The sequence below is a fragment of the Notolepis coatsorum genome (genome assembly GCF_963971535.1).
Source record: "Notolepis coatsorum genome assembly, chromosome: 3".
In the NCBI taxonomy this organism is placed as follows: domain Eukaryota; kingdom Metazoa; phylum Chordata; class Actinopteri; order Aulopiformes; family Paralepididae; genus Notolepis; species Notolepis coatsorum.
Window position 1 is genome coordinate 92,475,768 of NC_140167.1, and position 15,606 is coordinate 92,491,373.

The following is a 15,606-nucleotide window of genomic DNA, read 5'->3' on the forward strand; positions in this document are numbered from 1 at the left end:
ATAGACCGGGTCCATACCGGAACTAGAGGCTGTCCTGCAGCAGTCGAGACCCGCCTAGGATGGACATTGCAAGGCCCCCTCGCTAAATCTCTCAACCGAACAGCAGCCACTAGCGGCCTCCACTCCAGAGCGACAGAAGAAGACACCGGCCTCTCCCCCATACAGCAGAGGCTATTGACATTAAGCGAGAGGCCCGTGAGAGAACCGTGGGTACCAGAGGGAGTTCGGAACTCCACCCCCCTCAGCTGCGCCCCAGACGTAGCTAACCTCGAACCCAGCACCCCAAGCGACTCCTTGACGGGGCGGCCGGGACCGGCCCCTCCTCACACGGGGTACAGAGCGAACAAGAGAAACAGACGGAGGAGGAGAAAGCACAGCCAAGCCCAGATCAAAGCAGTCTCAGGCCCGCTTCCTCCTAAGCCCCCCTTCATCCCGTCCAGTCGTCATGACCATAGACCAGTCACCACCCCGAGTTGCGTGGCCGGCCGGCCGCGTAAGCAAAGTGACCACTGGTACCGACGGAAAGGTCAGAGTGGCAGAAGTGCTCGGCCAAGGGCGGATCTACAACCGACCCGTGGCGAGGCTGATCGAGCCGCCAAGGCTCCCCGACTTGCCTAATGACGACCATGACCCCTGACTTTGTGAACTGACCGACCCCTCACAGACATTGAGTGGTGGACAGTGCGGTTAATCTGTCCCTGCTTAGCTAATTAGGTGGGACTAATTAGGGGGCGGCTGTTACAAAGGGTCAGATTAAACCGAATGTATATGTTTGTTGCCTGAGATCCCATGTGTGGTATTTGTATGTCGTTTGATATTCCCTGTATATTCCTTGTACAATGTGCACTGAATATCCCTTTGGTCTAGCAGGACAGACCATGGTATTCGTTCCCCTGTTGGAAGCGATCCCCTGGCGCCAGGTACCGAGTAAAGCCTTGCCCCCTCGAGCTGACTTGAAAGCTGCCGCCGGGACTTGTCTCAACATGCCCGCTTTTGCCCACGGCTACGAGACCGAGAGGCGACAGAAATGAGATAGGCACTATTTGTCCGCCGTGGATATAAATATGGCGCAAGAATACAGAACCCCCCTTGCAGTTCCCGTTCAGTTCGCCTTCAGTTCAGTCTGGTTCAGTTACCGAGTAAAGCCTCACCCACTACGCAACGTGTGGTGCAGAGTAGGGCTCGTATCGCCCAAGATAGAATCGTGTTATCCTAATACCTTTGTTCAAGGTACCGTTCGCTATTTACTAGTAAAAGCCTTCATTACGAGTCAAAGACCACGTGAAGGGAGTAATTGTGCGTCTATACAGAGCACTTATAGCCGCGTGCAAATAGGAGAGACCAACGTCAAGTTCAACTCTGAACCACCGCGCACTACCGCGCAACACGGAGGATTTACCCCGCCAGCAGAGCCACTTTTCCGGCAAGGATTATTCTTCAGTGCTTTGACTGTGGCGGCTGGAGCAGAACCGTCTGCCCCGCTGCTGCTGTGGGAACTACACATCTACCGTGAGGACCTCCACTCGAGCCCGTCTCTGCCGGAGCAGAGACTCCACGGCTCTCACCTACACGGCGCGCATCCTGGGACCAGGTTGCCTATCCCCACTGCTCCAGGGGTGATATTGCCCCCGTGAACCATTGACTTGCATAGAGCTTTGGCCCCCTCTGCTGGCTTACAACCGGTAGTACCCCCCTTTCCCAGAGCACCATAGAGATCATCCTTAATATTTACTATTGATTACCTATGCACATTCTATTTGCCTTATAAGCGCAATTGACCAAAGTGATGTAATCTAATATCTCCCTTTTATGTAATAAATATTCTAACCGAGTATTTTGTGTGGAAAACCTGTTATTGTGCGAGTGTCGTCATCTAGAATACCTTTGTACGGTGTTGGCCAGTAATGTACAAGTCGGTAGTGATTCAATGATATCAGTACTTGATTAATACAGTCAGGGAATTGTACCCCTCAGTTACAGTAGTGATTCACATTCCTTTACAGCTGTGGGTAGGGCGTTCCACATTGATGTGGCATAATTGCGAAACGTGTTTAGTCCCTTGTTTGAGCCGAATCTGGGTTTTACATGATTTGTGGCGCTCCCTCTGGTGTTGTGATCGTGGTATTCACTGACCTTTGGGAAGTATTTTAACATGTACATGGGTACCTTCCTTGGTCGCGTAGTGTATCTTGTAGACCAGGCCCATTGCAAGTTGCTGTACTCTGTCGTCTACTCTAAGCCATCCTATAGGTAGTCAAAGTGTGCAGGGGTGAGGTGGGTTTTAAGGTCAAGCAGTAGTCAGCTTGTTTTGAGATGTTTGTAATTTGTTTTTTAGTGCCTTTGAGGTGCTTTGGTACCATGAGGTGCAAGCATAGTCGTAGTACCCTTGAATGAGTGCTCCTGCTAGAGTCTTCAGGGTATTCTTGTTTACCAGAGAGGAGATCCGGTACAAGAATCGCGTTCGTTGGTTGACTTTTTTTTATTACATTGGATGCCATTTTGTCACAGGAAAGATTAGCCTCTAGGATGGAACCCAGGTATGTAATTTCATCTTTCCTTGTGACAATATTGTCACCCACTGTAACCGAGAAGCCGTCGGTCTTGCTGAGTTTGTTATTTGAACCGAAGAGAATGGACTCTGTTTTGCCCATGTGTAATGATAGTTTGTTGTCGGCGAGCCATATGCAGATTTTGCCTAGTTCTGAGCTGAGGGCTTTTTCAACCTGTAACTTGTTCTTGTCAGAGACCAGCAGGGCTGACCCCTTTCGTGTCTTGCCCTGTCTGTGATCATTTAACCTGCTCTCTGTCGTGTTGTCGCTCCCTGTGTATCTGTTATCTGCTGGGTTCCCCTGTCTAGCCTAGCGTCATGTCTCCAGTGTGTCTGTGTGTATTGTTATTCAGTCCTGTCGTGTTCTAGTGTCGTGTCTAGTCTGTCTGTGGTCCCCCGCAGCTGTCGCTCGTTATAATTATGTTGTGTATTTAGGTGTGCGTCTCCCTCTCTTCCGTGTTGCATCATTACCCTGTACTTCCCCGTCATTCTGTCGTGCTGCTCGTTACCCCTGTGTTTCGGAATGTGAATCACTACCCACTTTCAAAAACACTCTCAAAAAACACCTACGGGAGACTGCAATTCGAAACTGGCCCCTGTAAATGACCTAACACAACCCCCTCCAATGTACAGTCAAAATTACCAAGTATGGTCTTGTCAATATTCCAATGTACAGTTTTGCTTGTACAGTTGTACAGTTTTATACTTATTTCATGTCTGCACTTTATGCATTGCTCTTGATCTGCCAATGTTGTGCTCATTTTATGCCTGTCTTTTCTACCGCTGTGAAGCACTTTGAGCTGCAATTCTTGTTGTATGAAAGGTGCTATACAAATATGTATTATTATTATTATTATGGTTGTCTCCGCGATTTAATGCTGAGGACAACAAAAGTGGTTGATTCTCTCGCTTTCTCTCTTGTCTTGTCAGCTATTAGTTGTGAAGCTGAAGACATAGTGGAGCCGGAGCATGGCTCTGTGGGCTGTGTTCACTCCTATGGACCCTTCCTCTTCAACTCGTCCTGCTGGTTCCGCTGTGCCTCGGGATACCAGGTGGCGGGGGCACCCAGACTGCTCTGCACTGCCGGGGGGCGCTGGGACCACCCTGCCCCTCTGTGCAGAGGTACGGGCACAGGATAATAACCATAGATATATATAGAACACTAGATAGCTTGCCCGCGCTGCCGGCCAATGGAGAGCGACGTCACTGAACCGCCGCCATCTTGCTCCAGTTAGCCTTGAGTGAGAGTGAGTGAGCTGCACAGACAAAAATACTCATAACTCGCTGAAATATTGACGGATTTACAAACGGTTTGGTTTATTACAAGCATTATTAACGTGGCTATGAGCGGTTTGTAAAAAAAAACATCTTACATTTTTTTTTTATAAGTATGCAGTATCATAACTACATCTTTGATGTTTATAGCAAACCAACCCGTTTGTAAATCCGTCAATATTTCAGCGAGTTATGAGTATTTTTGTCTGTGCAGCCCACTCACTCTCACTCAAGGCTAACTGGAGCAAGATGGCGGCGGTTCAGTGACGCTGGTGACTCCGCCTTAAGCTATCTAGTGTTCTATATATATCTATGATAATAACCCCTTTAAAACAACAAAGAAATACAATTGATTTCATCATCATAATTTTTATTTATTCGTACATGGAGTTGTATACAGTCCAACAGTACATATAGTTCTCTCTTTTTAAATAATTTTTTGTTCAAATTTTAAATTCATTTTTTATTTAAATTTTTTTAAGTCGAACAGTGTCCAGCTCTGAGCAGTGCCCCCAGTGGAGGAGGGATGAGCTGCAGCCACCCCATTGCTCCTCACAGCTACAACTCTACCTGCGTGTTCTGGTGCGAGGAGGGCTACACGCTCACTGGAGAGAACGAGAGTCAATGTGACCATACTGGCCAATGGACGGCCAGCGTCCCCACGTGTACAGGTAGGTACAGGTAGGCCACCTGATGGCGTCCTTTGGAAAGATGTAACATTAGGGATGTTACTAGAGACATCAGATGATTTTAGCATTTTTGCATTTTGTTGCATTTTGGACTTTAGTTTTGTATATTTTGTATAGTGTTTGGTCTTTATTCTTTTTACTTTCTTTAGCCCTTAGGGGGCTCATACAGAACCAATCATTTCACTGTAACATGTGCCTTATATGTGACAAATAAAACCGAAAAAAACTGAAAACTTGAAAAGATGGATCAGAGCATGTATATACCATTGATTGATTGATTGATTGATTGATTGATTGATTGATTGATTGATTGATTGATTGATTGATTGAAAACTTTATTAACAGATTGCAGAATGGGTACAGTACAGTACAGCTCAATACATACAATTGTTAAGGGGATGCAGACCAGAGAAAGACTTTCGTCTTGTTTACATCAGGGTCCCCATTTTCAATTCATCGTAATATGCATGGAGAACCTTAAACCTTGTTTTCAGTGGAAACCTGTGTAGATGTTTTAACCCCATCTAACCCCAACCCTGTCAACTAATCTACAACTGTCTTCTCTTCCCTTTAACTTCCTGTTTTGTGGAACTTTGTTACTATGGTGATGGACATACTTTCCTAATCCTTATCTGGCTGGAGTCGCATCCGGCTCAGACACAGCTAGGGGACGAGCCGATGGTCACACTTGTTATTGCTTTGTAGAACACTCTGTATAACACTCTGTATAACACTCTGGCAAGTCAACAGTATGTTGACGGCTGTTCAATGTGGATAAACAGTTTTTATTTCCCCTGGCTGTGTGCCGTGCCAACATGATCATTCATATTATTCTGCATCACACTGATATCATGAAAACAAAAGCTGGCTCAGAGGGAATGATAGAAATAGCCACATAGTCATACAAATCAATTGCACAGAGGTACGTTGGCCACTATCGGGTGCAATGTCTTTCACATGCCTTCTTACTGTCTTCTACTATCCTGCACTCTTCCACTAAGTAATCTCCCTTGCCTATATTACTACTATACTAATATGTCTCTACTACTATGCACTCAACACTGCAGCACCCAAGTTTTCAACACTGTTTGATGAACATTATTACTCAGCTGATAGAGTTGTGCCCTTCCTGCTGACTTGTCGTACAGAACTTGTAAGTCGCTTTGGATAAAAGCGTCAGCTGAATGACATCATGTAAAATGTAATGTTTTACATTTTGTTTGTGTTCCGCCACCGCAGTGGTAAAGTGCCCCCAGGTTTCCTCTCCTGCTATGGGCCACCTGACGTGTGTGGACCCCCTGGAGCCTTTCTCCTTCAGCTCCTCCTGTGACTTCGCTTGTAAGGAAGGCTACTCCTTGACTGGACGTAGCACCCTCGCCTGTCTGGCCTCTGGGGAATGGAGCACACACAGGCCCATGTGCACAGGTAATTCACAGGAAGTGTCACGCCTCTCGGCCCATGTGCACAGGTAATTCACAGGAAGTGTCACGCCTCTCGGCCCATGTGCACAGGTAATTCACAGGAAGTGTCACGCCTCTCGGCCCATGTGCACAGGTAATTCACAGGAAGTGTCACGCCTCTCGGCCCATGTGCACAGGTAATTAATTCACAGGAAGTGTCGCGCCTCTCGGCCCATGTGCACAGGTAATTCACAGGAAGTGTCGCGCCTCTCGGCCCATGTGCACAGGTAATTAATTCACAGGAAGTGTCACGCCTCTCGGCCCATGTGCACAGGTAATTCACAGGAAGTGTCACGCCTCTCGGCCCATGTGCACAGGTAATTAATTCACAGGAAGTGTCACACCTCTCGGCCCATGTGCACAGGTAATTAATTCACAGGAAGTGTCGTGCCTCTCCCTCTGAACATAAAACATGTGTCTGGGGGTGGGGTGGGGTGACTATACAAAACGTCTTGAAATTAAATGAATCTGTAATGGGATAAATCATTGCTGTTTTCTTTCTTTGCAGTTGTACAGTGCAGCGGTCTAAAAGCTCCACCCCATGCCTCCATGGATTGCCAGGACCCTCTGGGGAACTTTACCTATGGCTCTGCTTGTGTGATGCAGTGTGAAGAGGGGTTTCATCTGACCGGCAGCAACTCCACCCATTGCACCAGTCAAGGAAACTGGAGCCACAGTCTGCCTACCTGCAACGGTATGACCACAGAAAAGTACAGTATTGACTCCGATTCATATCAAATCAAATGTATTTGTAAGGCCCGACAAGTCCCTGTGTGGAAGAAACATCACAATAAATCAAGAACAAAACAAAAAACACTATGAAATCCAAAATAAAATGTTAAATAAATAAATGCAACACTCCCAGGCATACCCCACGCGAAGGTAAGGAAAAACTCACTAAAAACCTAGCAATAGGAAAAAAGCAGGCAATGTGGAGGGGAGAAACCTTAGAAGGGCCGTTCAAGGGGGGGATCTCCCTTCTTAGAGGTCGGTGATAGTAGTGTTGCTATAAAACTGGCGAAAAAAGTTGGTAAGTATTTACATATACGTGTAATAAAACACAAATATGTACATGCAATAGCAACTGGGGTACATAAGAACATTTTGAAAGATTGAAAATAGAATAGAGCTGATGACGGATCCATTTGAGGTATGGGGGGGGGGGCGACGTAGAGAGGATCGCATCCTCCCGGCCATCACCACGGGACGTCCACCACTCCGGCCATCACCACGGGACATCCACCACTCCGGTCATCACCACGGGACGTCCACCACTCCGGTCATCACCACGGGACGTCCACCACTCCGGTCATCACCACGGGACGTCCACCACTCCGGTCATCACCACGGGACGTCCACCACTCCGGTCATCACCACGGGACGTCCACCACTCCGGTCATCACCACGGGACGTCCACCACTCCGGTCATCACCACGGGACGTCCACCACTCCGGTCATCACCACGGGACGTCCACCACTCCGGTCATCACCACGGGACGTCCACCACTCCGGTCATCACCACGAGACATCCACTCACAGGGAGACAGGGAGATGGGGACAGGCGTTAGACAGTTTGCGTGTTTGTGATGGGTGGACATAGCAATAGATACATGTAGTAAGCATATATGTGAATAGAATAGATACATGTAGTAAGCATACAGTATATGTGAATAGAATCAGAGTATATAAGAGAATCGCGAAATCAAGTAATAAATAGAATTAAGAACAAATAGATCCGCTATCAGCTCTATCTTTAATCTTTCAAAATGTTCAGTTGCTATCACATGCACTTATCTGTGTCTCACCACACATATGAGTGCATGCTTACCAACTGTTTGCCTGTTTTACTGCAACACTACTATCACCGACATCTAAGAAGGTTTCTCTCCTCCACATTGCCTGTGGTGCATTCTTTCCTATTGCTAGGTTTTAGTGAGTTTTTCCTTACCTTCGCGTGGGGTATGTCTGGGATTGTTACATTTATTTAAAAAAAAATTGGACTTTATGGTGTTTTTGTTTTGTTCTTGACTTATTGTGATGTTTCTTCTTGACTTGTTTAAAGGGGAACTATTTTACTATTTCTTTCACTATTTGGGCACTTTTACACAATTCCTGTGAGTCTATGGAACACCTCTGTAATATATATTTTTTTTTTATTCATTGTTTTGTATTTCTAATCAAGTCCTCAAAAACAGCATTTTTCTACCTCAAGATTTCGAGCTGTTTTGAGCCTGGGCTGCTAAACCACTGCGGATCGTCGTCTATCTCAACATTAACATGCAGCAGTGACTATATGACATCACATATAGGCACATTTTCAAACGACTCAGTTCAGTGAGGGTGAATATTGTGAGAGGAGAATTGGAAGAATGCGCCAATATGAGAATTTTGAGACATAGATCATATTAATATAAGTTCACATAGCTAGGAAACAATGCTAAACACTCAAAAAGGCCATTTATAAGATAGTTCCCCTTTAAAGAAGACGTGTCCAGCCCATGGGGACATTAACATGTGTTGTCGGGCCTTACAAATAAATTTGATTTGATTTGATTACTAAGAAAAACTGCAAGCGTATGTATATAGGATGGGATACAAGACGATGGCTCAGGGCCATATGCCCCGGGGGGCAGGAGAAACCACTCAGAATAGCTCAAGGCAGAGCAGGTATGGTTCGACGCTCAGCTGCAGGTCAGACAGAAGGGCGGTATAAGCTGTTCCATGGGACTGGTGGTGCTCATGTCCAGTATGAGGTAGAAGGTCACTGGAATGTCTATATCGATAAATTCACTCAGAGAGACAGGGACATAAAAAAAAAAAAAAAAAAGCAGACATGGGAGCAGATAACAGACATCCTAACTAAACTAGACAGATTAAGCTAAGGGTCAGTCCCCGCCCAGGTGAGATCAGGGTAGGTTGAAGGAGTCGAGAGAGAGATGGGTCTTAAGCGAGGATTTAAAGGCTTCGACAGAGCAGGTGCCCCTGACGACGGCAGGTAATTTATTCCACAGGTAGGGAGCGCGGTAGACAAAGGCTCTGTGGCAGGCAGATTTCTTTTTAACCCAATCGATAGAAGCCCGCATTTTGTGAGCGCAGAGCATGAGCGGGCGAGTATCGTGAGATGAGATTGGATAGATAGAGCGGTGCGAGCCCATTTAAAATGTTGTAAGTGAGTAGTAGCACTTTAAAGTCAGATCTTGCTTGAATAGGAAACCAGTGTAGGGAGGACAAGACTGGTGTGATATGATAACATTTTCTAGTTTTAGTTGGTATCCATGCAGCTGCATTTTGCACGAGTTGAAGATTTTTTTACGCTTGAATTAGGTAGGCCTGAAAAAAGTGTGTTACAATAGTCTAGACGTGTTGAGACAAATGCATGAATTAGGGTTTCAGCATCAGCCAGAGTTAAAATAGGGCGAATTTTTGCGATATTAAGAAGATGGAAGAAGGACATTTTGGTGACATTTTTTATGTGCTTTAAATCAGAGGGAGGAATAAAAAATGACTCAGAGGTTTTTTGTGGTGGAGCTCTGAGATACATGACAAGTATCAAAGTTGAGGGAAATGTCCTCAAACAGGCCTCTGTGGTTTGGGGGGCCAATGACTAACATCTCAGTTTTATCTGCGTTAAGGAGTAGAACGTTTTGCGACATCCACTTTTTAATGGCAAGCAGGCAAGCCTCAAGATTTTGTAATTGGGAGGAATCGTTTGGCTTAATAGGTATGTATAATTGGGTGTCATTAGCGTAAAAATTTAAGTTAATGCCAAATTTGCTTATGATATTGCTGAGGGGTAGCATATAAATAGAAAATAGCAGAGGGCCCAGAACAGAGCCTTGTGGGACACCGCATTAAACCAAGCCATTGCGTGACCCTGAATGCCAACATGATTCTCGAGTTTGGTCGAACGCCATTTATGTTCAAGTTTGCAACATGCCTTTTTCAAGGTGCGAGTTTCCTCCGTAAACCAGGGAGTTTGTTTTTGCTGAGCACATTTCATTTTAGGCTTAAGGGGAGCAACAATGTCGAGCGTGCTATGAAGGGCGGCGTTAAGTTTATCTGTGAAGAGATCAAGGGGGACAGAGTAAGAGAGGAAGGGAGAGAGGGTGTCTGGTAGCCGGCATTTAACAAGAGTTGGGACAGTGGAAGCAATAATATGACGGCTCATGTAGGATTCTACACTATTTGGGCGAGGACGCTCAAATTAATTTGAAATTTCATGAGGTAGTGGTCTGAAAGGGCAGTGAGACTGCGGGCTAGGACTGAGTCCAGGGTGTTCCCACCACAGTGAGTGGGTTGGTGAACGATTTGAATGAGACCGACAGAGTCAATGATGTCGTTAAAAGCCTTGTTTAAAGGATCTAGAGTTTTGTTGGAATGAATGTTAAAATCACCAACAATTAATATGTTATCTGAGCGCGTAACAAGCTCAGAGATGAAAGTGGAAAACTCATCTAGGAAGAGGGAGTAAGGGCCTGGGGGGCGATAAAGGACAGCCATTACAAAGGATGCAGTGGAGGTAGGAATCAGACCGTCACACTTTCTGTTACGGGGAGAGTGATGCATCAGGAACACCTCAAAAGAGGAAAACTTACAGTTTGAGTCAGATATAAAGTTGTGCTTGTAGTCGTAAAAATCAGAGCAATATGTTTTTTCTCTTTTTCTCCCAAACTAAAGACCTTTCTTCTTGTGCCTTTCTTGTCCAGCGATGAAGTGCAATAATTTAATGCCTCCGCGTCACGGGTCCCTATCCTGCTCTGACCCCTATGGTCCCTTCAGCTTTGGTTCCGAGTGTGTGTCGACCTGTAAGGATGGTTTCTACCTGAACGGGACGGCTGAAACAGAGTGCAGCTCACTGGCTGCATGGAGCAGGGAAGTCCCACACTGCCTGGGTAATAATACAAAAGCTGCTGTTCAGATCAAGTTGATAATAATAATAATAATAATAATAATTATTATTATAATAATACATTCTTATTAATTAATTAATTAATTAATCAATTATTATTATTAATAGTATTATTATTACTGCTACTACTACTGTTACTACTACTATTATTATTACTATTATTATTATTGTTGTTGTTGTTGTTGTTGTTGTTGTTGTTGTTGTTGTTGTTGTTGTTATTATTATTATTAACACTGTTTTTAGAAGGTTTGGCTGATTTAGTCTGAAAATGATGATCTTTCGTTGAATGGCAACCCACAGCACGTCCCTGCCCCCTACTGGTCACCTCACCACAGCACGGCTGGATGAACTGCAGCCATCCCTACTCCCCTTTCAGCTACAGCTCACACTGTGACTTCAGCTGCAGTGAGGGCTTCTGGCTGAGAGGAGCAGCCAGCATGCAATGCAACACCTCAGGTCACTGGAACCAAGAGGTGCCTACCTGCCAAGGTGAGAACCAGAGATTAGCTTTAATCTATCATTCATTCAAGATCTGCTATTCTGACAACTCAACAAGTGATGCAATGTTATAGAACACTACACTTAATCTTCCTATTCAATTATACTTGACATATCAATCCTTCCTGCTGAATAGGGATATGGTTAGGGTTAGGGTTAGGCCCTTAGGCTTTCCTAGTACACTCCCAGGAAACAGTTTCATGTCCATTAGCCATCTATTGGTCGTTGGGCCAAGGTGCCCAGAAAACAACCCAGAATGGGGTTCAAATTAAAGTTTTTCCAACATCTGTCCTTAGACCAGTGTCGTTTCAACGTTCTTTGAGTGGTTTAGAGATATAAGATGATTTCAACAGCAAGCTAAGAATACAGCTACTTAGCAAGCGGGGGCCCGTATATAGGCCCTCTTGAGGACGATTTGCCCACCGGCACTTTGGCGACCACTAGTGGCTCGGGTGTGCATATTTTGTAATACAATATATATAGAATTAAAGCCTCATTTGTTGCCTGTCGATAGCCCTTTCAGGTGACAAAATCCGTAAAGCGGTTCTCGAGTTACATGCCGATATTTGAGGCTTGCGCAAAGTACACAGTATTGTGCAAATACCACTCCCGACTCTTGGGGTTCTAGTTCCGTCAATCATTTGGCAATCTCGAAAATGATTGGACGGGGTTGTAGCCAATGACAGCCATTCTGGGGAAATACTACTTCTGAAATACTAACTAGTACAGAAAAACTTGAGTAACAAGTTTTTCTACAACTCAAGTTCAGACCAATGTTACTCTATTTCATTAAAGGTGAGTTTTCCTTATTGTATCAGAAACCTCAGAATGTCATCTTTCAAAAGAGACCAGGCTCATGCATGTGGTATAAATATAAAGTATAGTATTCTGGTTTGCAAAAAAGGTATGCAGTCCTCAAAAACTAAAACTAAAACTAAAATGGCCAATTTTGGGGGTGCCTGTTACCCTCCCACTGCATCTTCAAAGCTTCAGGTAAAGTCTTCCTATGTCATCATTTCTGTTTGGGTTGCATGAATTCAGCTTCTATTAAAGGGGCACTTCACCAAAAAGCAATGCTGATTAATTTTGCACATAAATGAACAAGTAAATGAGTTTGAATATGGCCACTGGTGATGTCATCAGGGACAATGAATCGTTGTGTTGTGTTAATTATAGCTCAATTAAATGATAAGGTAGCAGTCAATATAAGACATGGTACTGTTTTGCTAATTTCCATTAAAATAATAGCATGGAGCTGTAAATAGCACAAGGATTCAATGTCCCCGATGACATCACTGGTGATCATATTCAAACAAATCTTCTCTCGATAACTGTCAAACTAAATGGATGTGTGCAAAACTGTTTGGAGTTTTTGGACATGTGTGAGATTATGCGCAAGATAAATCAGCAATGTTCTTTTTGGTGAACTGCCCCTTTAAAATAACCTGGGAGCTAGATCCTCATCTCTTCATTTGGATTTCAGTTCTAGGTTTGGGTCCATAGCACGTCCATAGAAGGTCCTCCTTAATACTTTGGTTGAGAAAATACAGTTGGTTTTAGTCTGAAAATAATGGTGGAATTTTGTCCAATCGCAACCCACAGCACGTCCCTGCCCCCTATTGGTCACCTCACCACAGCACGGCTGGATGAACTGCAGCCATCCCTACTCCCCTTTCAGCTACAGCTCACACTGTGACTTCAGCTGCAGTGAGGGCTTCTGGCTGAGAGGAGCAGCCAGCATGCAATGCAACACCTCAGGTCACTGGAACCAAGAGGTGCCTACCTGCCAAGGTGAGAACCAGAGATTAGCTTTAATTTATCATTCAATCAAGATAACATCATAGATCCATCCAGCTGTTCTGACATTTAACAAGTGATGCAATGTTATAGAACACTACACTTAATCTTCCTATTCAATTATACTTGATATATCAATCCTTCCTGCTGAATAGGGATATGGTTAGGGTTAGGGTTAGGCCCTTAGGCTTTCCTAGTACACTCCCAGGAAACAGTTTGATGTCCATTAGCCATCTATTGGTCGTTGGGCCAAGGTGCCCAGAAAACAACCCAGAATGGGGTTCAAATTAAAGTTTTTCCAACATCTGTCCTTAGACCAGTGTCGTTTCAACGTTCTTTGAGTGGTTTAGAGATATAAGATGATTTCAACAGCAAGCTAAGAATACAGCTACTTAGCAAGCGGGGGCCCGTATGTAGGCCCTCTTGAGGACGATTTACCCACCGGCACTTTGGCGACCACTAGTGGCTCGGTGTGCATATTTTGTAATACAATATATATATCGAATTAAAGCCCCATTTCTTGCCTGTCGATAGCCCTTTCAGGTGACAAAATCCGTTCAGCGGTTCTCGAGTTACATGCCGATATTTGAGGCTTGCGCAAAGTACACAGTATTGTGCAAATACCACTCCCGACTCTTGGGGTTCTAGTTCCGTCAATCATTTGGTAATCTCGAAAATGATTGGACAGGGTTGTAGCCAATGACAGCCATTCTGGGGAAATACTACTTCTGGAATACTAACTAGTACAGAAAAACTTGAGTAACAAGTTTTTCTACAACTCAAGTTCAGACCAATGTTACTCTATTTCATTAGCACTAAAGGTGAGTTTTCCTTGTTGTATCAGAAACTTCAGAATGTCATCTTTCAAAAGAGACCAGGCTCATGCATGTGGTATAAATATAAAGTATAGTATTCTGGTTTGCAAAAAAGGTATGCAGTCCTCAAAAACTAAAACTAAAATGGCCAATTTTGGGGGTGCCTGTTACCCTCCCACTGCATCTTCAAAGCTTCAGGTAAAGTCTTCCTATGTCATCATTTCTGTTTGGGTTGCATGAATTCAGCTTCTATTAAAGGGGCACTTCACCAAAAAGCAATGCTGATTAATTTTGCACATAAATGAACAAGTAAATTAGTTTGAATATGGCCACTGGTGATGTCATCAGGGACAATGAATCGTTGTGTTGTGTTAATTATAGCTCAATTAAATGATAAGGTAGCAGTCAATATAAGACATGGTACTGTTTTGCTAATTTCCATTAAAATAATAGCATGGAGCTGTAAATAGCACAAGGATTCAATGTCCCCGATGACATCACTGGTGATCATATTCAAACAAATCTTCTCTCGATAACTGTCAAACTAAATGGATGTGTGCAAAACTGTTTAGAGTTTTTGGACATGTGTGAGATTATGCGCAAGAAAAATCAGCAATGTTCTTTTTGGTGAACTGCCCCTTTAAAATAACCTGGGAGCTAGATCCTCATCTCTTCATTTGGATTTCAGTTCTAGGTTTGGGTCCATAGCACGTCCATAGAAGGTCCTCCTTAATACTTTGGTTGAGAAAGTACAGTTGGTTTTAGTCTGAAAATAATGGTGGAATTTTGTCCAATTGCAACCCACAGCACGTCCCTGCCCCCTATTGGTCACCTCACCACAGCACGGCTGGATGAACTGCAGCCATCCCTACTCCCCTTTCAGCTACAGCTCACACTGTGACTTCAGCTGCAGTGAGGGCTTCTGGCTGAGAGGAGCAGCCAGCATGCAATGCAACACCTCAGGTCACTGGAACCAAGAGGTGCCTACCTGCCAAGGTGAGAACCAGAGATTAGCTTTAATTTATCATTCAATTGTAGGAGTGCGGAACAAACAGACTGCCAGACGGTTGTTTAGATGCAATACACGTAACGTGTCATGTTTACTTCCTACTTCCTTAATACAAACTAATACGTCATCACGTCAACCCGTGTGACTACATAACGTCAATGCCCTCTAACCACACCCTGTGCATAACAATGAACATGGAGGTGACAGAATATGAATGCGAATTATATTGTCCATTATTGTCCCCCACATGCGCCCCCCCCAGAATTCACAAGAACTGGCAGCATGAGCCGTTGAGGACCCCGTAAAATCCTGCCGAAGCGGCTTCGGGTGTCCAGAGTCTGTGTAGCGACGGGACCAGTTACCACCAGAGGGTGGTCTGAGGACTTAACGGCCAGGGGGAAACCCTGCGTCATGGTGGAACCCGTAGACCCCGGAGGGCGGTCTGAGGTTTTGATGGCCGGAGGGCGGCCGCGCCACGGCGGCTGAGCTACAGGAACCGGACGGTCCAGGTCCACATGAGCCGGTTTCAGACGGTCCACTGAAATGTGGTCCGGTTTCCCTCCTATTTCGACTACAAATGACTTGTCCCCTGTCTCCAGAACACGA

At 44.8% G+C, this 15,606-nt stretch overlaps 1 protein-coding gene across 1 annotated transcript in view; it reads left to right on the forward strand.

Moving 5' to 3' along the window:
* Positions 1 to 15,606, forward strand: part of selp (selectin P) — a 57,878-nt gene that overhangs the window by 17,724 nt on the left and 24,548 nt on the right. Inside the window, exons 5-12 of the mRNA XM_084310195.1 lie at positions 3,479 to 3,670; positions 4,306 to 4,494; positions 5,752 to 5,937; positions 6,481 to 6,666; positions 10,679 to 10,864; positions 11,182 to 11,370; positions 12,982 to 13,170; positions 14,799 to 14,987. Coding sequence (XP_084166321.1) covers positions 3,479 to 3,670; positions 4,306 to 4,494; positions 5,752 to 5,937; positions 6,481 to 6,666; positions 10,679 to 10,864; positions 11,182 to 11,370; positions 12,982 to 13,170; positions 14,799 to 14,987 — 1,506 coding nt within the window. The remainder of the gene's footprint in view (positions 1 to 3,478; positions 3,671 to 4,305; positions 4,495 to 5,751; positions 5,938 to 6,480; positions 6,667 to 10,678; positions 10,865 to 11,181; positions 11,371 to 12,981; positions 13,171 to 14,798; positions 14,988 to 15,606) is intronic.